Source organism: Dendropsophus ebraccatus, chromosome 8 (genome assembly GCF_027789765.1).
Source record: "Dendropsophus ebraccatus isolate aDenEbr1 chromosome 8, aDenEbr1.pat, whole genome shotgun sequence".
NCBI lineage: Eukaryota > Metazoa > Chordata > Amphibia > Anura > Hylidae > Dendropsophus > Dendropsophus ebraccatus.
Window position 1 is genome coordinate 30,444,511 of NC_091461.1, and position 24,788 is coordinate 30,469,298.

General features: G+C 41.3%; 1 protein-coding gene across 1 annotated transcript in view; it reads right to left on the reverse strand.

Moving 5' to 3' along the window:
- LOC138799207 (alpha-2-macroglobulin-like protein 1) overlaps positions 1–24,788 on the reverse strand; it is a 50,086-nt gene that overhangs the window by 23,122 nt on the left and 2,176 nt on the right. The window contains exons 2-17 of the mRNA XM_069980090.1: positions 24,407–24,590; positions 22,015–22,186; positions 21,551–21,603; positions 21,183–21,203; positions 19,843–19,996; positions 19,673–19,757; positions 18,164–18,293; positions 16,748–16,871; positions 8,921–9,027; positions 8,596–8,760; positions 8,266–8,493; positions 7,671–7,737; positions 6,667–6,812; positions 4,893–5,042; positions 3,684–3,845; positions 2,135–2,216 (exon numbers count right to left, since the gene is read on the reverse strand). Of these exons, the coding sequence (XP_069836191.1) occupies positions 2,135–2,216; positions 3,684–3,845; positions 4,893–5,042; positions 6,667–6,812; positions 7,671–7,737; positions 8,266–8,493; positions 8,596–8,760; positions 8,921–9,027; positions 16,748–16,871; positions 18,164–18,293; positions 19,673–19,757; positions 19,843–19,996; positions 21,183–21,203; positions 21,551–21,603; positions 22,015–22,186; positions 24,407–24,590 (2,030 nt within the window). The remainder of the gene's footprint in view (positions 1–2,134; positions 2,217–3,683; positions 3,846–4,892; positions 5,043–6,666; positions 6,813–7,670; positions 7,738–8,265; positions 8,494–8,595; positions 8,761–8,920; positions 9,028–16,747; positions 16,872–18,163; positions 18,294–19,672; positions 19,758–19,842; positions 19,997–21,182; positions 21,204–21,550; positions 21,604–22,014; positions 22,187–24,406; positions 24,591–24,788) is intronic.

Here is a 24,788-nt window from a genome sequence, read left to right on the forward strand (position 1 = left end):
CTGGCCCACAGTGAGGGGCTGAAAATTGTCAAGGGACCTCCCAACACCCCACCCACACACAAAACAGTGGATGGTCTCTGGGACGGGCCCTTCTGGCGCTGGGGACACCTGGCCTTGAAGTGTCCTGGCTGCTTACAGAGGTGACACAAACGGGGATCCCCTACCAACGTGGAGAGGGGAGCATTGGCAGGGCTCCCTTTGGGCTTAGGGGTAAAGACATTTGTCACATTTGTCTTACCCCCTCTCCAGCCGGCAGGCTTCTTGGCCTCTGAAGTCCGGTTGTTGGTGTATTCATCCGCAAGGGTCGCTGTTGCAGAGGCCCCCTTGGGCTTCCGATCACGAAGGTACTGCTGCAGGTCCTCTGGGCAATTCCACAAAAACTTCTCGGTTGCAATGAGCTCCTTCAGCTGCTGGACGGTGGTAAGCTCCAATCCTGTGGTCCACTGGTCGACTGCTCTCAGTAGGGCCCGCATGTGGTCAGCCCAGCTGTCGGTAGGACCTCGCTGCAAACTCCGGAGCTTCTTCCGGTACATCTCAGGGGTCAGGTTGTACTGCCTGACCAACGCCTGCTTGATATTCTCATAGGTCAGGGTGGTCTCGCTGGGCAGGTACCCAAAGATTTCCAGGGCTTTGCCCCTGAGACGGGTTGTCAGGAATCGGACCCACTGGTCCTCAGGCAAGTGGTGCTGATGGTACGTCTTCTATAATGCCAGTAAGAAGGTGTCCAAGTCTCCACCGTTGTCCAGCAAGGGAAAGTCCTCCGCCCATAACTTAGGAACCCGGATCTCGGGGGACTCGCGACTATCTGGCCTGGTCACCTGGTGCTGGAGTTGGAGCATTTGGAGGTCATGCTCACGCTTTTCCCGGTTCTCCTGCTGCTCGCGTTCCTGCTCACGCTGCTCACACTCTTTCCGTCGTTCCTGCTCACACTGCTTATGCTCACGCTCTTCCTGTATGAGCACCAAGAGTGTGTTGTAGGTGTCCCAGTCTCCCGCTTGGAGGCTGGCTACAGCGGCTTGCATGAGGACAGAGGAACTGTCATGGCTGTGAGGCTTCGTGGAGGGTAGTCGCTCCCCTGTAGAAGGGGCCGCAAGCGACTGGCTCTTTGGGGGACCCTGTACTTATCAGCTGATGGATGTTTTGCAGGAAGTGGTGTATTCTTTTCAGTCTTTCTTTCTGCTTTCTGCTGCCACCTCTGCCCATGTCAGGAACTGTCCAGAGAAGTAGTAAATCCCCATAGAAAACCTCCACTGCTCTCCAGACTGAAAAGAATACCACTTCCTGCAGGACATACAGCAGCTGACAAGTACTGGAGGACTTGTAAATTACAAATCCCTGGCACTTTCTGGCACCAATTGATTTGAAAGACCATTTTTTTTAACTACCACTTTAGAGTGTAACTGTCACCATCAAAAACACATTTGACAAGCCAAAAGTTCATGTCATGTAATTGTTTTTTTTTTTAATGATGTAGGAATTGACTGTCCTACGAAAGAAGTGTCCATATTATAAATAAATATTATCACAACAACAAGCTCTCACAACAAACTACACAATAACATCAAAGTTTACTCAATGAACATTGTGTAGACATAGCCTAAGGCCCCGTGGAATTGTCCACCGCGGAATGCTGTCAGCCTCCGTGTCATAATGACATTCTATAGGAGGCTCACACGCTGCAGAAGAATGAATATGTTGCGCCGCGATGTGGCACACAAGCCTCCCATAGAGTGTAATTATGACACGGAGGCTGGCGGCAATCACTAGCCTGGATGGGGCCACCGCGACCATGATTGGCTGAACGGCCTGTCAATTCAGAATCTGACTCTGCAGTTCCACTGGAGGCTGAGGACAGTGGACAGAAGAAAAGAGAACGTCGGGGGATATAAAGGTAATGTACTGTATGAACTTCACTTGTAAAGCAAGGGCTGCACGGACATTGCTAATGATATACATATATATATATATATATATATATATATATATATATATATATATATAGATGCTGCACAATAATCAAGCCATGTAATAGGCTCAGTAAAGAGCGCAGATCTGGCAGATTGGTGCTTGCTTACTATAGTGATCGAGCCATCTAATATGGCCCTTAGCATTAGTCCAAGGCTAACTGTATTACCTCCAAAAGGAAAACCTGGTCCACTGCTACAGTCTATAGGTTTTCTAACTTCGGCACTTGTTATGATTTTTAATTGTATGTCCTGTAAATAAAAATATAACAGATAAAGGGTTAAAAAAAAAATTAAACATATCCCATGAAGCTAGCTAATGGTCTGAATGATGTGCCCCCCACTGATCAAGAGACCAGAGAAGCACTGCACATGCTTTTACCTATAGTGCATAGAGCATATACAGTATACCACAGGTTCACTTGCACCTGCTTGTACCTAGCACTTGTAGGTAGGTAGAATGTCAACTTAGACACTGTCTGTCTCAATCTCCTTACTAATCTATCCACTTCTTACCACAGGCCAATATAAATTTAGATTTTTTTTTTTTTTGCTCATTTTACCTGCAGAGATGTCTTTGTTAATTTTTTTGTCCTTGGCTATGTTCACACAACGTCAAAAATAGAGAAAAGGCAGGCCGCTTTTGCAACGCATTGAAGTCAGTGGACAGACAGACATCCAATGCACATTGTGTATTGAATAGCGGACGTTATTGCGGCAGACGTTAAAATAATGATCATGATAATTATTTTCGGACGTCTTTTGCACACAGCGGGCGTTTTTTATTAGTTGTTCACACTTTTTTTTTGTCACTGTTCTTTCTCCGTTTTTACTATTAAATTCAACAAACTTTTTAGTTAAGCCACACCCAAAGGCCAATTAGTAACCCAAACTAGAATAATGTACCAACAGCCGTCATTGTACTGAGGGGAGTCCAGACAGCTAAATGACGTCCGTTATTTTACACTTAAAATGACGGGCGTCATTTTAAACAGAGCTGAAAAAAGTTGTGTGAACATAGCCCTTTAGTGTAAACTGTTGAGATTTGCATGTCTACCTTAATTCTTTGTATCTCTCGTTGTATTCAGCTGTTTCGGAAGATAAAATATTTGACAAAAATGGGTATTGTCCACTGTGGGCTACTTCTTTAAACTGACACAATTTATTACTCTTCTGATAGTAGGAGAGATCACAAGCAAATTTAGAAACCTCTGTTTTAAAAAAATAAAATAAAAATAATTTGTGTTTTAGCCACTAAAACTTCTTCTGAATTTGTGTGCAGTGCCTGTTGTTAGGCTTAGTCTCTAGATAGTGTGTAACACATGTACCACACATATCCTGTGTGGGCTATAATCATATATAGTATAGGATTGGGTGTCAGGAAGTACAGCATAGAGCATTGCTAGCAGAGAGGTTCATTCCCACTGGGAAAAAAGAATCTCAAAGAAAGGGAACACTGAAATGGGGAAGACAAATTGTACAACAACCCCATAACAGTAAAAAATCTTTGGCTCCAGGGAGGCATATACATTAATCAAGTAAGATCTTGGAATGTTCTAACAACGACTAATTGTAAGTTATAACCTAATTGATTGTTACCATCAGGAGATGGCAGAAAGTGCCTGCAATCTGCTTCCCGTATATATCTCCTCTATATAATGACTGTATCTATAAATGCTGTGATTGTTTGACTAAAGTTGCAACAATTAAATAAAATACCGCAAACAGGTTATGTATGTCTTCATTTTTAGGCGTATATGTGAAAGGGTTAGAGTAATATGCCCCAGCTGGACCATTTGCACATGGAATGAGTTCTGAATCTGTTGGCATTGTCATCCCATACATGTCTGAAAGCTCTGAATCCATGAAGAGGTTGTATACCTAAGGAGAAAACAAATATCATAGACATTAGTGGGATCGAATTAAATGGCAATGCTTGCAAATACAAGCTTTGGCTGTCCAGGCACGATGGGAATTGTAGTTTTAAAACAGCTGGAGGGCCTAAGGTTCCCCATCCCTGCCCAGATCAATTTAATTCTGAAACTGAAGCAAAATATTGGTCTTTATTTGAAATTCCATAATTTAGAATGTCTTACCATGTGTTCATGGAGTATATAAAAAAAAATTCTGCAATTCGTTGATAACTTGTAATGGAAGGTTGGCAACATGTCGGTTTTGTCAATATGGCTTCTTAACCTCTTAACTATTAATTAATCACATTAACTATTAATTAATCACATTCCTGATCTCGCACGGTAAACGGCGTAAGCACAAAAAAACCCCAAAGTGCAAAATTGCTCATTTTTGGTTGCATCAAATCCAGAAAAAATGTAATAAAAAGCGATCAAAAAGTCGTATATGCGCAATCAAGGTACCGATAGAAAGTAAACATCATGGCGCAAAAAATGACACCTCACACAGCCCTATAGACCAAAGGATAAAAGCGCTATAAGTCTAGGAATAGATCGATTTTAAGGAACGTATATTTGTTAACAATGGTTTGAATTTTTTACCGGCCATCAGATAAAAGAAAAGTTATACATGTTATATATCATTTTAATCGTAACAAATTGAGGAACATGCAAAACAAGTCAGTTTTACCCCAGGGTGAATGGCGTAAAAACACAGTCCCCCCAAATAAAAGAAATGCGTTTTTTTGTTCAATTTCACCACACATTGAATTTTTTTCTGGTTTCGCAGTGTACTTTATGCAAAAATTCAGCCTGTCATTGCAAAGTACAATTAGTGACGCAAAAGTAAGGGCTCATGTGGGTTTCTAGGTGGAAAATTGCAAGTGCTATGGCCTTTTAAACACAAAGAGGAAAAAACGAAAACGCAAAAACGAAAATTGGCCCCGTCCTTAAGGGGTTAATAAAACTCTAAATCAGAATCTCCTAATTTTTTTTTTCTTTCATTGGTAACACTCACTTTCTCTGCAGTCAACTCATTTTCAGGTTTCATCAGCACCACGCTCTTATCCACCACCCTCAGACCGCAGAGAGACCCAGGAGTAGCCTGAACCTTGAGAGACACCTCTGACCCTGGAAGAACTTCCTCTGGTGAGAATCCTACTGATACCTGGATAAAAATGTGATTAAAATTTTTTGCATTATAAGGCTGGGTTCACACTACGTATATTTCAGTCAGTATATTTCAGTCAGTATTGCAACCAAAACCAGGAGTGGATAAAAAACACAGAAAGGATCTGTTCACACAATGTTGAAACTGAGTGGATGGCCGCCATATAACAGTAAATAACTGCCATTATTTCAATTAGGGATGGTCCGAACCAGCCGAGGTTCGGGTTCTGATGAACACAAACACTCGGCATCGGATTCCCGCTGTCTGCCCACTCCGTGCAGCGGGCGGATCCAGCGAGAAGACAGCCTGGAAAAATGGGATACAGCCTATGGCTATGGCTGTATCCCATTTTTCCAGGCGGTCCTCCCTCTGGATCCGCCCGCTGCATGGAGTGGGCAGACAGCGGGAATCATTACCAAGGGTTCGGGATCCGAACTCGGTTCGGACCATCCGTAATTTCAATATAACAGCCGTTATTTTAAAGTAACAGCAAATATTTGCCATTAAATGGCGGCCATCCACTCAATTTCAACATTGTGTGAACAGATCCTTTCTGTGTTTTTAATCCACTCCTGGTTTTGGTTGCAATATGAGGACCACAATACTGACTGAAATATATGTAGTGTGAACCCAGCCTAACATTGTAAACATTAGTTACCATCAATGTAAATGAAACAATTTTGTAGAAATGTTTTTGATCTGTTGTGTAAAAAATGATCAATGTTTTTGTTTTTACATTTTCAAAATATTCAACTTATGAAGTTCAAAAAGTATTTAACGTTGTACTTTGAAATGTATAACCTTGGTCATCCTTTTGAGGATTAAACTGCTGTGTTGATTACCTGATCATCACATATCCAGCTTTTCTTATCAATGCCCATGAAATACCAGTTCTGAAACGAGGTAGGGCATTTAGCGGTTCTAGTGCGGTTAGGCAAGTTCACTCATCTTTACTTACCTGTCTGCACTCCCCCGGTGTCCTTCTTTTCCGGTCTTTGGTCTCCCCCGCAGCCACCTTCAGCCCATTTAGCTAATCACTTACTGAGACGGGACAGCGCCTGTCCAGTGATTGGCTGAGCGGGCTGTCACACTAACCTGGGGATGACAGCCTGCTCAGCCAATCACTGACTGACTCAGATCGGACAGTGCTAAGGCCAGTGATTGGTTAAGTGGGCTGTCATTCTAGTCTCAGGAGTGATAACCTGGTCAGCTAATCACTGGCTGCGGCGCTGTTCATCTCAGTCAGTGATTGGCTGGGTGGGCTGGAGATGGCTGGAGACACTGTAGATCTGTAGGAGGACAACGGGGGAGGATAACCCCGCCCCCCTTTTTTATTTGTATTTTACTGTGCAGTTGCCATTTTTTCAAACTCGTTCTACACATTGCAATTGTATATTTATTGTTGTTTTAATTCATTAGTACTATGAAATGATTAGTAGGATGTAACTGGTAGTTAGATTTAAATAGTCTGTTAAACTCATTACAAGTATGACCATGAAGAAGGGCCATATAGTCCGAAACTCATAAGTATCGTTGAAAAAGAAGAAGAGCACTGGCAAAGCAGTTTCACTGTGGTTTGAAGTTTATTAGCATTTCCGTGATACACAATCCTCTCACTTACCTTATTCTTAAAGCATCTCATCATCTTGAGTTTTAAGTTGTCAGCAACCAAATCGCCGCTTGGGAGCAACATATAGGCCAATACATGAATGGATTTAGAATCACTGTCATCTAATGAAAATTTAAAGGAAAGCTCCCCTTGTAAATCTGTAAAAGTACAAACAAACAAGAAACTAATACTTAGTAATGGATTCTTTAACTAAAATATAATGTCCCAGGTTCGCCAAAACTGCCTAAGGGCCAAACTATCATTGCAAGCAAGATCGGTACTTTAATTTGCAAAGTCTGTACGCGGCTCAATCAATGATCGTTGTATTGTTCATGTGACCTTTTGACTTCAGGACTATAAATGATTTTAATGCTTTCACAAGACGTGATTAGTAATGATGAGCGAACTTTGGGTTTGGCCAAACCCGAACACTCAGCGTCTGACTCCTGGTGGCTGGAGAAGTTTGATGCGGCCTTTAGGTTGCATCCATGTTTTCCTGGAAGCCCTACGGCTGCATCCAACTTCTTTAGTTGCTGAGAGTCAAAACCCAAACTTTCGGCAAGTTCCCTCCTCACTAGTGATCAACCGAAAAATGTGAGATTTCGCTTGCTCTTTTACTCAGGCCAATTATTGGCAGTGAGTATGGATAATCATCCCGTGTAAAAGCACCCTCATTTTTATGTAGGTCCAAACATAGGTGCAAACATAAATGGGCAGACTTCAAACAGGATGGATTTATCACAGGGTGCCGGAACTATGTGTCAGAACTTGCAGTAGATTGTGGCATAAATTTTGGGGCACTTAGGGCCACTCCCTTTTTTTCTTATCGAGATCACAAACCCTTCCTTCTCCTTTGGAAATGTCTTAATAAAAGAGCTTAAAACGCATCGTAAATGTGGCAGAAGTCAAATCACATGGTTTTGGCGCCAAAATTTTGGTTCAAAAGTAAATCTGGGCCAATTTGATAAATATAAAGAAGTCAGAATTACAGAAATATGAATGGATGGCATCCTCACCTGTATCGGATTTCACCACTTCTATTTTCTGAGAACCATATAACTGTATTCGACCCTTGCTAGTTACCTACAACGGAAGTATTATCTTTCAATATTTCTGTAACTTGGATAGAAAGATATAGAAACTTTGTTTTGTTCTATTTTGTATAAATACACATGAACGTTCAGGTTGTACAGAGAGTAGCATTTCAAGATGGAAATCAGATGGAAATTGTCCTGCAGACATACTGAGACCCACTGCGATCCTGAGATACAGCCAGGAGACGTGCACGCCTCATTAACCTTATTATAGTCTATGGAGCAAAAGAGAAGGATGTTCTGTTGGCTAGGCATCGGAGCGCACTGGCATGAGCCTTCAGCCAGTTGTGTCTCTGGATTTCAGGAGTTCTCAGGAGTGAGACCTGGCACGATCAGTAACTTTTGACATGTCAGATGACCTCAGGCACTCAACCGGAGACAGAGCAAAGATAATCTATATATCTACCTCTATAACAAGCACAAAATAGAGCATGACATATTTATTTCCATCAGATTATGTATAAATAACTATGACTTCTAACAGACTCAAATGCAAAAAAGGATGTACAGAACTTACCAGATAATAAAAATCCAGCTGTTTAATATCCTCTTCTAGCGCTGAATGTCTTATTATATATTGTACATTGACCTCCTGCTGTGAACCACATGACTTGTATTCCCCTAAAGATTTCAGGTTTAAGAAGCTCTTGCTGGAAGAATAAAGTGGATAAACAATCACGTGAGCATTACTGGGGTTTCCTAGAAATAAACCTGGACGTGGTTGGCTATCCTTGCTCGTTGAAGCCTGTAAATGTCAACGATATTATGAATTATGACCAGTTAACCAGGCAGCGTATATGTAAAGGCTTAAAAATTTACTGGCAGTGATAGCATCATGGACATATACCTTTAACGTCAATGTTTGTGTCCAGTTGGCTGCATTTTGTAAGGTAAGAAAAGCTTGCCCGTTATCATTTGTCGTCAATGTTCGAGAGGTTGTATTGCAGCCTGAACAAGTGAAATACACTTCCTGTCCCGGAAGAGGTGTCTTTCTGGAGTCAGTCACCTCCATCTGTATATAAAGGCATATAAAATCATTGACTAACGTTGACCTACAAGGGAAGGCATTAACTCTTTATACTTTTTTAAATTTTTTTGAATAATTAGGTTATAGGTAAAATTACAGTTGACAAAATACAACTTTTACGTCTCCAATTAAATGTGATACTTACCGTTATATAGTAGGGCATACCAGGCTTGTAAATAGACTTTGGATATAAAAATGATACAGTGCTGCTATCAACTATACTGGCTTCACTGGTTGTAGAAAGTTCAACCCCTATATGAGATTGGACGACAGGAGACCAATAGCTGTTCAACTTTTTTCAAGTAATCATTTAATTTTCTAAAATAACTTTTAATTTCCTCTATTTATAGCAAATTTACATATTTAAGTTTGGATCGGTCATCAACCTAAAATCAGGAAAAGCTGGGAATAACAATCAGGATACAATGCTAACTTAGTCACACTCAAAGAGGTTCTATCTCAGGCAATAAGACCTGATAGGCATGGTAGTTTTATGGAGGCTGGAGTCCTAGCCCTAGGCATGATTGGGGGCAGAAACTCCAGCCCCCAACAATAGACAGTGTCTCCTAGTGTTGCTGGCCACCAGTCAGCATAACATTATACTGGGCTCACTCAAAATAGCTTCCCCGCACTACTCAGACCATAGACGAACCATGGCACTCGGACTCACCGCATAGCGATCCTGGTTGTTGAAGGTGCTCACAGCATACAGCCAAGAAGTTCCAATGTAGTGAGCAAAGAAACACAGATAGGAGCACTCTTCATGCTACAACCAATGGTGATTTATTCAGCCGGCTAGCTGGTCATCGGATGCAGACAGATAACAGGCAACAGCTGTTTCGCACGGCGCAGCGTGCTTTGTCACAGCCACATTATACTGGACACCAGTGCTGGGGGGGGGGGGGGGGGGTTTGCGGTGAATGCCTGGCCACGGCAAGAATAAAGGAGGCCTTCGCTGGTGCGTCCCTAGCAGCCGGCCAGCCCTCCGATGTCAGCACCTGCAGGAGGCTAGCAGTACGCTCTGGTGTCGGCACCTGCGGGAGGCCAACCGTACACTCCGGCGGTGCCAGGAGACGAGCGTGAAGGATGGCTCCTGACATTGGTATTGTGCTGTTGCTGTATCTACAAGTACACCCAAGTCCTTCTCTACCATTGACTCTCCCAATGCTACTCCCCAGTACATGTGCTGCATGTAGGTTATTAGTAGTCAGATGCATAACTTTACATTTATCCGAATACTTACAAACAAAAGGGAAAGCGTTTATAGGGAAAATATGAATGTTCTTTATTTATTGTTTAAAAAGGTATAAAAAAAACACACTCACACAGGCACACTGGGGTCTGTGTGATGTCACATGAAAAGAATTCATTATAAAACGGACACTTTTGACCACACAAATGCAAAAAATGGGATACCAAGACACCTCCAAATTAATATGTCTAGTGTAGTGATGGTGCCATCATACAATGTTCCCCCCTTCCACATGGAATAAAAGTCAATAAGTATATATACAGTAAGGCTGGGTTCACATTACGTATATTTGAGGCTGTATTTGGTCCTCATGTCAGGTCCTCATAGCAACCAAAACCAGGAGTGGATTGAAAACACAGAAAGGCTATGTTCACACAATGTTGAAACTGAGTGGATGGCCGCCATATAACAGTAAATAACGGCCATTATTTCAATAAAACAGCCGTTGTTTTAAAATAAAGCACAAATACGCTGCACATGAGTCTCTCACACTGGTGTGTAAATTAGAGGGCCTGTGAACCTCCAATAGTAATCCACAATAGAACAAACAGTACACACCATAGATTCTTTTGAACTTTTTCTTTATCCACAATAATTTTAGGATAAACATGCACATAAGGTATATCACCCAACACTCGTGCTCATCGTCTTCAGATGCTGTGTGAGAGACAAACAAAGTCCTTTAAGGCTCCATCAGAGCTCTGTCATCCTCATGGAAGTGATCGGCGTTGCGGAGGCAGACGCCGGATTCTGCGACGTTTCGTGGAATAGCTCCACTTTGTCAAGCATCACGTGATCAGCCCACCACCAGTATAAAAAGGCTAGGAAGTATCGCGAGACTTCCTAGACTACGGATACAGAAAGATACAATTAGATACATCCTGTCACAATCATCTAAACATAAATATTATGCATTGACCAAACTAAATGGTCACAAGGTAATCCTCTTGAATGGAAAAGAATGAAGTATCAAAGTATCCGCTAAGCTAGTGAAGCTACAAAAACGCACTGCAGCCGCATGCCTCAGTGCAAAAAATGCTACAAAAACGCACTGAAACCGCATACTTCGTTCAGACCTCCCGGATTCAGCGTACCAAGACGCTGAATCCAGAATGTCTCTTTCTGCAGTAGTCTTTTCTTGGTCTGCATGTCGTTCTCACCCTCGATCTCTTCTAACACCATCCAACGTAAATCACTAACCTGGTGTCGGCATGTGACAAAATGGCGAGCTACGCCAGTTTCTCCAAACTCATTTTCTGGTATGGTACCTTTGTTTAATATACATCGTCTAATCGCTGATTTATGTTCGCCCAATCTGATCTTGACCATTCTAGATGTTTGGCCAACGTAAGCAAGCCCGCATGGGCACTTGAGGAGGTATATGACCTGTTTAGAATTACAGGAGAACCATCCTTTGACATCAATCGGATGTCCTTTTGAAGGATGGTTCACTGTATTACCCCTAATGATGGAATTACAGTGCTGACATTTATGGCAGGGAAAAGTACCTTTTTTAGCAGCTCTGATGAACGTTTGTCTACTGAGTTTTTTCTTTCCTATGTCGGCCCTTACGAGCTGATTGGCCAGGGTTTTGCCCTTCTTATACACAAACCTCGGGGCATGCTGGAATAGCCGGCCAAATTTAGGCTCCAGTCGCAGCATATCCCAATGTTTGGTAATGATTTTTTGTACCAATTTGGCATGGTTGTCATAGGTAGATATAAACAGTAGTCGGTCATCTTTAGTCTTATTCTGTCTTTTCATGACATCCTCTCTAGACAATTTCTCCACTTCTTCTTCTGCTTTAACTAATTCTTCCCTTTTATAACCCCTTTGTTGAAATTTAGCCACTATCTTTTCTTTATTTTTGTTATACTCATCTTCTGTGCTACAGATTCTTTTAGCCCGTATTAATTGTCCCTTAGGGATACCATTAAAAGTCTGAGGGGCATGGCAGCTACTTCTAAGCAACATGTTATTTTTATCAGTGGGTTTGGAGAACAGTGTGGTGGTAATTTTATTTTGTTCATTACGATGTAATTCTACATCCAGATAGTGAACACAACTTTTATGGCTTTCCAGGGAGAATTCAATGAGAGGATGACATGAATTGAGGTAGGCAACAAACTCCTCAAGTGTTTCCTTGTTACCACGCCATAACATACACACGTCATCCACATATCTGAGCCACAGATGGACAAATTGGCTATGTGGATGACGGTGTATGAAGGTGGTCTCAAAATGGGACATGAAGATGTTAGCTACACTTGGAGCCACAGGGGACCCCATCGAAGTCCCCTGCAGCTGCAAGTAGTAGTCATCTCCAAATCTGAAGTAATTCCTGGTGAGTATCACGTCCAACAAAGACATGATAAACCCAATTTTTTCATTACTGAGATCAGCGTCGAGGGACAGCAGTTCTCTCACAACTGTCATCGCCTCGCCGCATGGGATGTTGGTGTATAAGCTTTTTATGTCCATGGTACAAAACCATTGAACGTCCTCCACATCAACATCTTTAATGATCTCTAAAAATTCAGTAGTGTCTTTTAAGCAATTGGGAAGGTTTTTGACTTTTTTCTGCAAAAAACTATCTACATATACCGCAGCCGGGTGGAAGATGGAATCCACACCCGACACGATAGGGCATCCGGGAGGTGTTTCAAGACACTTGTGCACCTTGGGAAGTAGATACAAAAGGGGGGTACGTGGATAATCATGAGTGCTCTCATTCATGATTATCCACGTACCCCCCTTTTGTATCTACTTCCCAAGGTGCACAAGTGTCTTGAAACACCTCCCGGACGCCCTATCGTGTCGGGTGTGGATTCCATCTTCCACCCGGCTGCGGTATATGTAGATAGTTTTTTGCAGAAAAAAGTCAAAAACCTTCCCAATTGCTTAAAAGACACTACTGAATTTTTAGAGATCATTAAAGATGTTGATGTGGAGGACGTTCAATGGTTTTGTACCATGGACATAAAAAGCTTATACACCAACATCCCATGCGGCGAGGCGATGACAGTTGTGAGAGAACTGCTGTCCCTCGACGCTGATCTCAGTAATGAAAAAATTGGGTTTATCATGTCTTTGTTGGACGTGATACTCACCAGGAATTACTTCAGATTTGGAGATGACTACTATTTGCAGCTGCAGGGGACTTCGATGGGGTCCCCTGTGGCTCCAAGTGTAGCTAACATCTTCATGTCCCATTTTGAGACCACCTTCATACACCGTCATCCACATAGCCAATTTGTCCATCTGTGGCTCAGATATGTGGATGACGTGTGTATGTTATGGCGTGGTAACAAGGAAACACTTGAGGAGTTTGTTGCCTACCTCAATTCATGTCATCCTCTCATTGAATTCTCCCTGGAAAGCCATAAAAGTTGTGTTCACTATCTGGATGTAGAATTACATCGTAATGAACAAAATAAAATTACCACCACACTGTTCTCCAAACCCACTGATAAAAATAACATGTTGCTTAGAAGTAGCTGCCATGCCCCTCAGACTTTTAATGGTATCCCTAAGGGACAATTAATACGGGCTAAAAGAATCTGTAGCACAGAAGATGAGTATAACAAAAATAAAGAAAAGATAGTGGCTAAATTTCAACAAAGGGGTTATAAAAGGGAAGAATTAGTTAAAGCAGAAGAAGAAGTGGAGAAATTGTCTAGAGAGGATGTCATGAAAAGACAGAATAAGACTAAAGATGACCGACTACTGTTTATATCTACCTATGACAACCATGCCAAATTGGTACAAAAAATCATTACCAAACATTGGGATATGCTGCGACTGGAGCCTAAATTTGGCCGGCTATTCCAGCATGCCCCGAGGTTTGTGTATAAGAAGGGCAAAACCCTGGCCAATCAGCTCGTAAGGGCCGACATAGGAAAGAAAAAACTCAGTAGACAAACGTTCATCAGAGCTGCTAAAAAAGGTACTTTTCCCTGCCATAAATGTCAGCACTGTAATTCCATCATTAGGGGTAATACAGTGAACCATCCTTCAAAAGGACATCCGATTGATGTCAAAGGATGGTTCTCCTGTAATTCTAAACAGGTCATATACCTCCTCAAGTGCCCATGCGGGCTTGCTTACGTTGGCCAAACATCTAGAATGGTCAAGATCAGATTGGGCGAACATAAATCAGCGATTAGACGATGTATATTAAACAAAGGTACCATACCAGAAAATGAGTTTGGAGAAACTGGCGTAGCTCGCCATTTTGTCACATGCCGACACCAGGTTAGTGATTTACGTTGGATGGTGTTAGAAGAGATCGAGGGTGAGAACGACATGCAGACCAAGAAAAGACTACTGCAGAAAGAGACATTCTGGATTCAGCGTCTTGGTACGCTGAATCCGGGAGGTCTGAACGAAGTATGCGGTTTCAGTGCGTTTTTGTAGCATTTTTTGCACTGAGGCATGCGGCTGCAGTGCGTTTTTGTAGCTTCACTAGCTTAGCGGATACTTTGATACTTCATTCTTTTCCATTCAAGAGGATTACCTTGTGACCATTTAGTTTGGTCAATGCATAATATTTATGTTTAGATGATTGTGACAGGATGTATCTAATTGTATCTTTCTGTATCCGTAGTCTAGGAAGTATCGCGAGACTTCCTAGACTTTTTATACTGGTGGTGGGCTGATCACGTGATGCTTGACAAAGTGGAGCTATTCCACGAAACGTCGCAGAATCCGGCGTCTGCCTCCGCAACGCCGATCACTTCCATGAGGATGACAGAGCTCTGATGGAGCCTTAAAGGACTTTGTTTGTCTCTCACACAGCATCTGAAGACGATGAGCACGAGTGTTGGGTGATATACCTTATGTGCATGTTTATCCTAAAATTATTGTGGATAAAGAAAAAGTTCAAAAGAATCTATGGTGTGTACTGTTTGTTCTGTTGTTTTAAAATAACAGCAAATATTTGCCATTAAATGACGACCATCCACTCAATAACAACATTATGTGAACAGAGCCTTTCTGTGTTTTCAATCCACTCCTGGTTTTGGTTGCCATGAGGACCTGACATGAGGACCAAATACTGCCTGAAATATACGTAGTATGAACATACTCTGAGACTGGGTTCACACTACGTATATTTCAGTCAGTATTGTGGTCCTCATATTGCAACCAAAACCAGGAGTGGATTAAAAACACAGAAAGGCTCTGTTGAAATTGAGTGGATGGCCGCCATATGACAGTAAATAACAGCCATTATTTCAATACAGCAGCCGTTGTTTTAAAATACCAGCAAATATTTGCCATTAAATGGCGGCCATCCACTCAATTTCAACATTGTGTGAACAGATCCTTTCTGTGTATTCAATCCACTCCTGGTTTTGGTTGCAATATGAGGACCACAATACTGACTGAAATATACGTAGTGTGAACCCAGCCTAATTAAAGTGCAAGTGCTCAAACCATGTTACAGGGCTCAAATGGTTAATACAACAAATAGGCAGTAACTTGAGGGGAAAAAAAAACACATAAGGTATGCAACATCACAGGAACAGGGGGGCTGACATTAAGAAACCGGTAGGCCTATCACACATCCCCTGCCACAAACCTGTGAACCAGCAATAAAGGGTCTCGGGTCCACAACCCAACGCACGTTTCACTACAATAGCTTCTTCCGGTCTCTGATGTGCACGTTGCCTGGGGATAGGACGGGACACCCCAGGCAGCCGCGCATCTTCCGGGGGCCAGACAGAGGATGCAGAAGAAGAGCGGCTCGACGAAGGAGCGCGTTGTGTGTGTGTTTTTTTTTTTTATCTGCTTTGCACAGAGGGGAGAGGGGGCCATCTATAAGGGGACAACATAGGGGGAGAGGGGGCCATCTATAGGGGGAGAGGGGGCCATCTATAAGGGGACAACATAGGGGGAGAGGGGGCCATCTATAGGGGGAGAGGGGGCCATCTATAAGGGAACAACTTAGGGGGAGAGGGGGCCATCTATAAGGGAACAACATAGGGGGAGAGGGGGACATCCATAAGGGGACAACATAGGGAGAGAGGGAGCCATCTATAAGGGGACAACATAGGGGGAGAGGGGGCCATCTATAGGGGGAGAGGGGGGGCCTTCTGTAAGGGAACAACATAGAGGGAGAGGGGGCCATCTATAAGGGAACAACATAGGGGGAGGGGGGCCATCTAAAAATGGACAACATAGGGTTCCAAGTTGACCTCTTGTACCAGGGCCCAGGAGACATTAGCTACACCCCTGTATTAGGTTCATATTAACTTCTGTCCATGCTGGCTATCATTTATAATACTATTACCTCTACATATTCCTGTATGTAGTTCTTTATAGGCCCCTCAAATAGTCTAACCACAATGGACATTAAACTTACCAGTCTATAGTTACCTGGGGAAGACCTATGCCAGTCCCTCAGCACAATACCAGTCACAAAATAATCGCTGAATATTTCTAAGCATAGGCGCAGCCTGGCACAAGGAAGGCAGGGCCAACGGCAAGAAGCCCACTGCAAGAAGCCCAAGCTGACATCACGGCACAATCTGGTGGCGATGGAACGTGATGTGACCGTGTTCACAAAACAACACTTTTGGCGGTCAGAGCTGCACAGTAAGGGAGCTTTAGCCAGAGCACCCCTTTAAGGTATAGAAAATAGGAGCTTAAACTTTGAAAGATCTTTACACTATTGGCCCATAATAGCTTTTACCCCATTGTATTACATTAGGTTCTCACCTGTCCCTTCCTCTGTGATAGTGACCACTCCTTCCATTTTTGTTGGTGTGTACATATATGGGCTACTTGATAATTGAAAAGTGGAAGTTCTCATATTGTTTGTGGAGCAACCCAGGTGATCCAGCTAAAGAAGACAGATTTTAATCATTGATAACCAGCCTTTTGTATTTTAATTAAATGGTCAACAAAGGGTGTTTTTTTTAAAATAAAGGTTTTTCTTTTCTGGTGTTGTATATGCATTTTTTTTAATTATTATTACTTGCCTTGTAATGGGTTAACCTGACAGTTGGTGTCCATTACTAGGAATGGGCTTTGTGTTAGCCTGTAAAATACATAATACCAAGGGGCCTATTCCACAGAGCGATAATCGTCTGAATTGGCCCAATTTGGCTGATTATTGCTCTGTGGAATAGAAACAACAATCAGCCGATGATCATGTTAAAACCTAAAATCATCGGGCACCCACCGTGCATCGCTGTGTTGAATAGCGATGCCTGGCGGACGTCCGACGATCTCACGAGCAGCATACATTACCTACACATGTTGCAGGGCTCCTGCGCTCCTGCGTTCTGTCAGCTCAGACAGGCTGCACCGAAGCTGCTGCTCCGCGCGGGACCGGGAGAAAGAAGGGGCGCAGGAGTAGCCATGCTACATGTGTAGGTAATGTATGGTGTTTAAATAAGGGCTGCAAGGACATCGGTAATGATGTCCCTGCAGCCTTCGCTAAATGATTATTGGGCCGTGGAATAGGCCCAGTAAACTAGCGCCGATCTAGCAGATTGGCGCTCAATTACATTATTGATTGGGCCCCATAGGCCCGTGGAATAGGACCCTAACGTTCTAATTATTACCCTAGTATTGACCTCCATTACGGGGACCAGGAAGGTACCATCCAGCCTGGAGTTAAGGGTTGGGTATAGCTTTAGGCTGGTGTTTTCAGAGTGGGAAGGGCCAAAATCCATAACCCTTCCCACCCCAGGAAAAAGCGGTTTGTATCTGTCCGTTATGAAAAAGTAGAGGAGCCCAACACTTTTTTCTTCTAATAAATAAATGATACTGTATATGTTGCTGTTTACTGTCTCTGTGGCTAAAGTCAGAATTACAAAACAAATCACAAAAAGCTTGGAATTGACCGAAACTCAATTTTTAGTAAAATCCAGATTTAAACTGACTTGGCACCAAATGCATTGGTGCAAGGTCTATCAATCTTAGGGGAAAAAATAAATAAAAAAGTAAAATGGGGAATGCATAGCCACATTTCTTAAAAAAGTGTAAAAATGTTAATGAAAACAGCAGAACACCTGCCCTTAGGTCATGTATGGTATTGCAATTGCACTATTCACTTCACTGGAACTGAGCTGAAATACTAGACTAAACTTAGGACAGATTTGCAGCACCAGGTGCTATAGATTTTACCTTTCCATCAAAGCGAACACAGGGTAAAGAGGGCCTAGCAATTGAAGGCCCAAAAATGTAGGGCCCAGATGCAACTTTTTGACACACGGTGATCTTATAACTTCCCTGAACTGGTTTGCCATATGTGTATCTGGAAGATTAAAAAAAATGATAAATGTTTTTTTTTCCGGAAATTTCTTTTAACTAGAGTCTTTAGTTATTATAGTTATCAAAGTGCTATAACACATATCCATATATCCAGTATGCGGATACTTTTATATTTAGAGCTTTTTGTATAGTGAATCCTGTGCAGAAGACTGTCTCTTTCTCTTACCCCTATTTTACACCAAATATTTTATCCTCTTAGTGCTATTTTTTAGGGCACTGTTACTGTGTAGTTAGAGCTAATTGTCAGGAATGTATAGTGTAGATGCAGTGGCCCACTATGTGTTTGTCTAGCTAGGCTATGGTTGTCAGACAAGCCATCCCCATACTTTTATTATTAATTTGCTCGGTTGGGTTTGCACCTTGTAGTTTACATTGCTTATGTGTGATTTATGCACTGTGAATGTTACTGCTGGTGTTGAGCGAACATATTTGTATAAAACCATGTTTGACCAGAATTTCTAAAAATGTCCTTCAAATCTAAATGATTAGGTAAGAAAGTGGTAAGTTTACTGGTGTTAATCATATTAAATTTGGCATAAATTAAGCGTTGCTCAAAAAGTTGTGACTTTCTAATGCTAGAAACTGAGTGTATAGGTATAAAACATTCCACCTATTAGAAGCCCATAGCAGAAAAATAGAGCAGTTTACTGTATGACCTTGGTGCCCGGCATATGCAGCATTCCACTCACCCTCATAAAGCTTTTTAATGGGCACTTACTTTTGCAAGAGCCAATCAAGAGTTAGTATAAGGATAATAAATGACGAAGGAATGGTGTTGGCTTAAGGTCTAGAAGGTATAATATATACCTGACACTATACTAGAATATAAAGATCATTTATCATTGTAGTTTTTGGGTGGTCTTCTCAAAGATCTTTCACAGTACATAGTAATGAGTTTTATTTATGACATTTAACTGCATAAGGGTGCCTTCACATCGAAATGCGCTACGGATCCAGTGCCATTGATCCCTTGCTGCCGTGCACTGATTGGCTGAGCGGGACCGGAGCCAGGAGCCTCACGTGCAGCCACGGCGTTGAGCAGGTAATGTATGCTCTTGGCGGGGGGTTAACTCACATACTCACAGCGGGATTTTTTTTTACTTTATATTACATTTTTCTTTAATTATCACCCATGCTACATGAATGGTGGCTTCAGACAACAGAAACATTGGCCCAGATCTATCCATTAGATTGGACACATTTCTTGTTTCAAACATGTGGCAACCAATCACAGCTCAGCATCAGTTATCAGACTTAGCTGTGTTTGGTTGTCACCTGTCTGCCACCTGATTTTTCTCTTTGATAGACACTTGTCTTTTAAACTCTACCCATAAAAAGTAATTTAGAGCCCAGTTTTCTTACCTGCCACACGTCTTTACTGGAAAGGTCTCCATGCTCTTTGTTATAAGATTTGGAAGTTCAAGGCTAACTTCAAACTTTGGCAGCACTAAACCGTAAAAAAATAAATGCACTATAGGTCAGTAACAATTCTATTACATAAGCTCAGTACTGAAAAAAAACCCTGTCCTTACCATATTCTTCCACAATGAAGGTATGGACTTTGTCTTTTACCCGAATGGAATATACCCCAAGTTGGGGCTCAGGGGAAAGAGGAAAAGATAGATCAGCCATTCCCTGGGTAAGACTGATGTTCAACCACTGGCCAATTCTGTTCTTTCCTGGATCCTAAAAGCAGAAGAAATATGCCATTTTGGAAGAGTTGTTTGTAAATGGCCATATGGACAGATCTGCTAATGCTGAAGTTGTCTGAATATCTAGTGCATATACAGATGTGTCCATTCTTACCTTTCCCGTAGATAAGTTATAGAAAGGAATTTTTATTAACAGTCTTTCACTGCAATATTCTTCTGCAGTCTTTTACTGCAATAATTATAGGGCACTCTAAAGGCCTAATTTACATAAAAAATCTCTGTGTTTCTTCAAATAGACATAGGGCTCTATTAAGCATCCCAAGGCCATCTATGACTGAGTGGCAGTCTTGGTGATCAGTGCTCCTTCACAGGTCCTTTTCAAGGTCTGATCAAATATTCCACCTGGCAACAAGATCGATCACTGTATGGCTCATGTAGCCCTTCCAGGCAACCAGTCGTCAACCGTACATCCTTTTTGTACACTTTTTTCCCTTGTCAGAAAGGCCCAATCACTATTACACAGGGCAACTTTGACAAGACCGTAGGTAGGGTAGCCTGAGAAGGGTAGTGAAGGACACAGACAGTAAGCCTTAATCTGGTTCCTACCAGCTGATCTTGCCTACTCGCCTCAACAGACCTTGGCAACTGTGGACAACCACAAAGACGGTCCCTATTTGCGATAAGTGGTAACACTGAACGAGAACAAGACAAACTTACATACAAGGGGTAGTAAGCAGGCTGGGGGTCAAAACCAATCAGGCAGAATCCATAAGAATAGTCAAGTAGCAGAGCCGAAGTCAGAATAAGCAATGAAACAATTCACGGAAAAGGTATGAGACTCTAAGCATGCTTAAAATCAAGTCGAATAGCTGACAAGAACTAGGGGACATTATATAGGAGGTCTGGAAGGTCATTGGACCGGCCCCCTGATCCTCCCCACAAACACATGCTTAGAACTAATTTGACTCTCAGGGAGAAGTGCCAGTCACACAACAGATTGCGGCACAGCTGCTGGGAGTTTGAATTCTCCCAATGGTGACGCAGCCCCCATATCATCCTAGGTTGCTAGGAATTCTGCCTTGTATCCGGGATGTCACCTGGCCGGGAGTGAAACACAGAAAGTCTACAGAGCTCCTGCAGCATGCCCATTGTGTGATTCACAGATCGCACTCCTGGAGTAAATTTATTTCAATGTGTTTTTTTTTGTGCATTTTTATTACCTGTAATTCTACAAATGGAAGCTGAAAAAGAAACAAATAAAGCGATTGTTAAAAAATAATATAAATATAAACACACAGTGGTCCCCATTCATTAAGCCTTTTACACTGCAGTTATGGAACCAAAATGCACGATTGTGACATGCAGCTGTTGAGAGATTATGTTGTTTGTATTGCTGAAACATTTTGGCACATTACCTTTGCCGGAAGTACTGTAAGGCAACCAATAGTTTTGTAAACTAAAACTTGACTGTGTAAATTTAGACAAGACAATGTACAGATGCATCAGTGTACAGTGCTCAGTGTCACTTCGAAGCCCAGCACCCCTTTTCTATTACCATCTATACCTTGTTTCTGTATATCAAACTTACCTCTGTGTTTCCTGGCTGGAAGTTTCCATTGATAGACACAATACGAAATTTCACTATGAAAAGAAAACACACAAAAATATAGGGGACAGGCACATGTTAGAATTGTTATTTGTCTTCTAGTCAAAAAGTCCATGTACTCTTATGTTTGGTGGCCATAGAAGCCTCAAAGACTGATACAAACTTTTTCATGCAAGTGTCAAACTCTTGATTCTTGGATGGACTGGATCGAATTATTAGGGTTCAATCTCATCTACACATAACATATACACAAGTTTTATTGTTGAACATTGCTGTTATCATTGTACAAGACATCATCCATAGGATCTAATAGAATATTTGCAAATTATTGTGAATTCAGGACCACCAGAAGATACTCTGGAACTCTATTGGATTCTATTTTAATGTTGCTTTCAAGAAAATAAATAAATAAATAACTTTTAATGCTTCCTAAACCCTAACTTTACCAGTCTGGCCGGGTTTATATACAGGTTTGTCGCTTTGGAGCAAAATTTGAGCATCTAAGTCCATTTTCTTCTTAATATTAACTCTTCTGCTTTCATGGATCAACTCATAAGCAGTCTGTATAGAGAGGAATAGGGTACCGCTTTGATGGAAGCTGCCCAACTCATTAGGGATCTGTAATGTATTAGAAAGTACAAACATCTAAATAGATGACTATAATTGAAACAGGATCTGACCAGGACACTGCCTAATAAAGTTAATAATAATCATCACCAATAATAATATAAAATATGTTTTGAAACAGATATGACAAAGAAGGATATTCTTAGTATATCAGATAATAAAAAGTAACTATAAACAATAGCTTATATACCTATAAAAAGTTAAACATAGATGTTAAGTCCTGGTCTATGCAGTTTTACTGGTTGACGAAACAGGATGTGCATGCTTGTCCTGATGCCATCATCATTGTACAGTGCAGGCTCAGGATTTGAGCCTGCTCTATACATGGGGCCTCCCAGCTGCAATCAGCACCTAGGGGCCGTCGCTAAAAGCTGTAATGGAGCAATCTTCCATGCCAGCTATTTTTTTTGTACTGGCTATTTAACCATTAAATGGTCTTAACCTCCCCTCCCCGCAGCAAGATTGTGGGGAGCCGATCCATTATCAGTGCAGCCTGAGGCCTCTATGAGGCCTCCTGGGTTGCCTAAAATCGGCAATGTTTTCAGCCTGTCTCTAGCAGGTTGTAGCAATACAATGCAAAAATCATTGATTAATGCAGTACATATTGCATTGATCTCCATCATGGTATTGCTTATAGAAGTCCCCTAGGAGGACTACAGTAATATAATAAAGAAATGTTTTTTAAAATTTCAATAAATCCATCCCATAGTAAAAGTTAAAATTATCCCACTTTTACAATTTTTACAAATATATATTTGTTTTGTAAATATTTTACCAAAAAAATATACAGATTTGCTACTGGCACAAAGAACATCCTGAAGTATTAAATTATCACATTCCTGATCTCACACAGTAAACAGTGCAAGCGCAAAATGCCATCAAATTGCAAAATTGCTGATTTTTGGTTGCATCTAGAGATGAGCGAATCCCCTGTCTAAACAAAGCGAAATGCTTCATTTGATTGACAAGCCGTTTGTTAGCCGTCTGCCTTTCAACTCTGTTCTGCTCCCTGCCGCTCCACCCCGGGTGTTGGGAAAAGCTGGATCCAGCAGGCGGCTGATAAACGGACTGTCAATCAAATGAAGTGTTTCACTTTGTTTAGACAGGCGATTCGCTCATCTCTAGTCACAACACATCCCAGAAAACATTTTAATAAAATTTGATCAAAAAGTTATATGGAAATGTTTCCCGCTAAAAACTTTTTTTTTTTTAATGGTGCAAAAAATGAGCCCTCACACAGCCCTACAGACTTAAATATAGAAAAAAGTTATAAAAGTCAGAATAGAGCAAGTTTAAGCACATTTAGCAAGTTTAGTAAAATAAAATTGGAGAAAACAAACAAACAAACAAAAGAGCAAAAATGAAAATTCACTTGTTCCTTAAAATGTACCTGTTGTTAAAACTTTCAAAATCTATAGCAAAAGTAGATGTGATATAAAGCAAGTTTGCAATTTACATTCATTACTATTTTTTTGTTGTTGTTATCATGGAGAACACGGCACTTCCTGTTTTCTGACTGCAGTCATGTGATTGACGGACACATTGAGCCGTGACTCTCTGTACTGGCCAGAATTCCTATGTTTAGTCTCTTTTATACAACCAGCACAAGTCAGAAATATTTGCCTTCAGGAGACTGGACCTGGATTTCTGGTAAGTTCAGCTTTGTTTTACAACATCATGACAAAAAATAAAATAATAAGGAATGTATATTACAAATGTGCTTTATTTCACATCTACTATTGATTTAGGACAAAAAAGGACAACTAACAAAATTCTGTTCCAAGGCATTTATTCTCTTTAAGATAAGACTGCTGTAAGCTTATTCCACAGTTCAAGTGTTCATCATCAGAAAGGCTGAACAGCAATGGTGTGTATTTAGACTGGGAATATAAATAACAATTTGATGGTCTGTACTTTTAATAGAGATATTCTCAGCAAACCATGCAATCCGTCTGGACTGATAACTGCAGTTTTACAGAACAGTTGACGTACATGAGGTTTGTGCAAATCATCAACATACATCTGGGTTTGGTACCTCATGCTAAAAGACATAAAACAGGTCTCCATTACATACTGTAGGTACGCAGATAATGCATGCAAACCTTGTCCTGACCAGATAAAAATTCACAAGACTTTTAGAGAAACCACCAGTAGAACCCCAATTTTTATTATGCACGCTAAAATAAAGTAAATATTTAGATATTAACATACCTGGATTGATTTACATACGTATGATGCCTTCTTCTGGCATCGCTCAGTTAACAAAGGTGTGGTCTTTTTTCCTATGGTCAGAGTAATTATTACATTGCAATCTCCTTTTATATCTTCTAAGTGCAAGCACATATTATTTGGCTGATTGGAATGCATTGTGCTGGGAAATATGAGAGCATAACGCCTAAAAGGTAGCAAAGAAAAGTAAATAATACTCATAATCATCACAATTGAATCTTACAACAGTAGTGGAAAGGTTCCTGCCCAATTATATGTTTATGGAAGACATCCACCACTAAACAAACCCTCCAATGTGAAAATAGCCTTATACAGACTTTTAACTTTTGCTAAAACTTACTTTTTGTGTTCTGGATTGCATGTT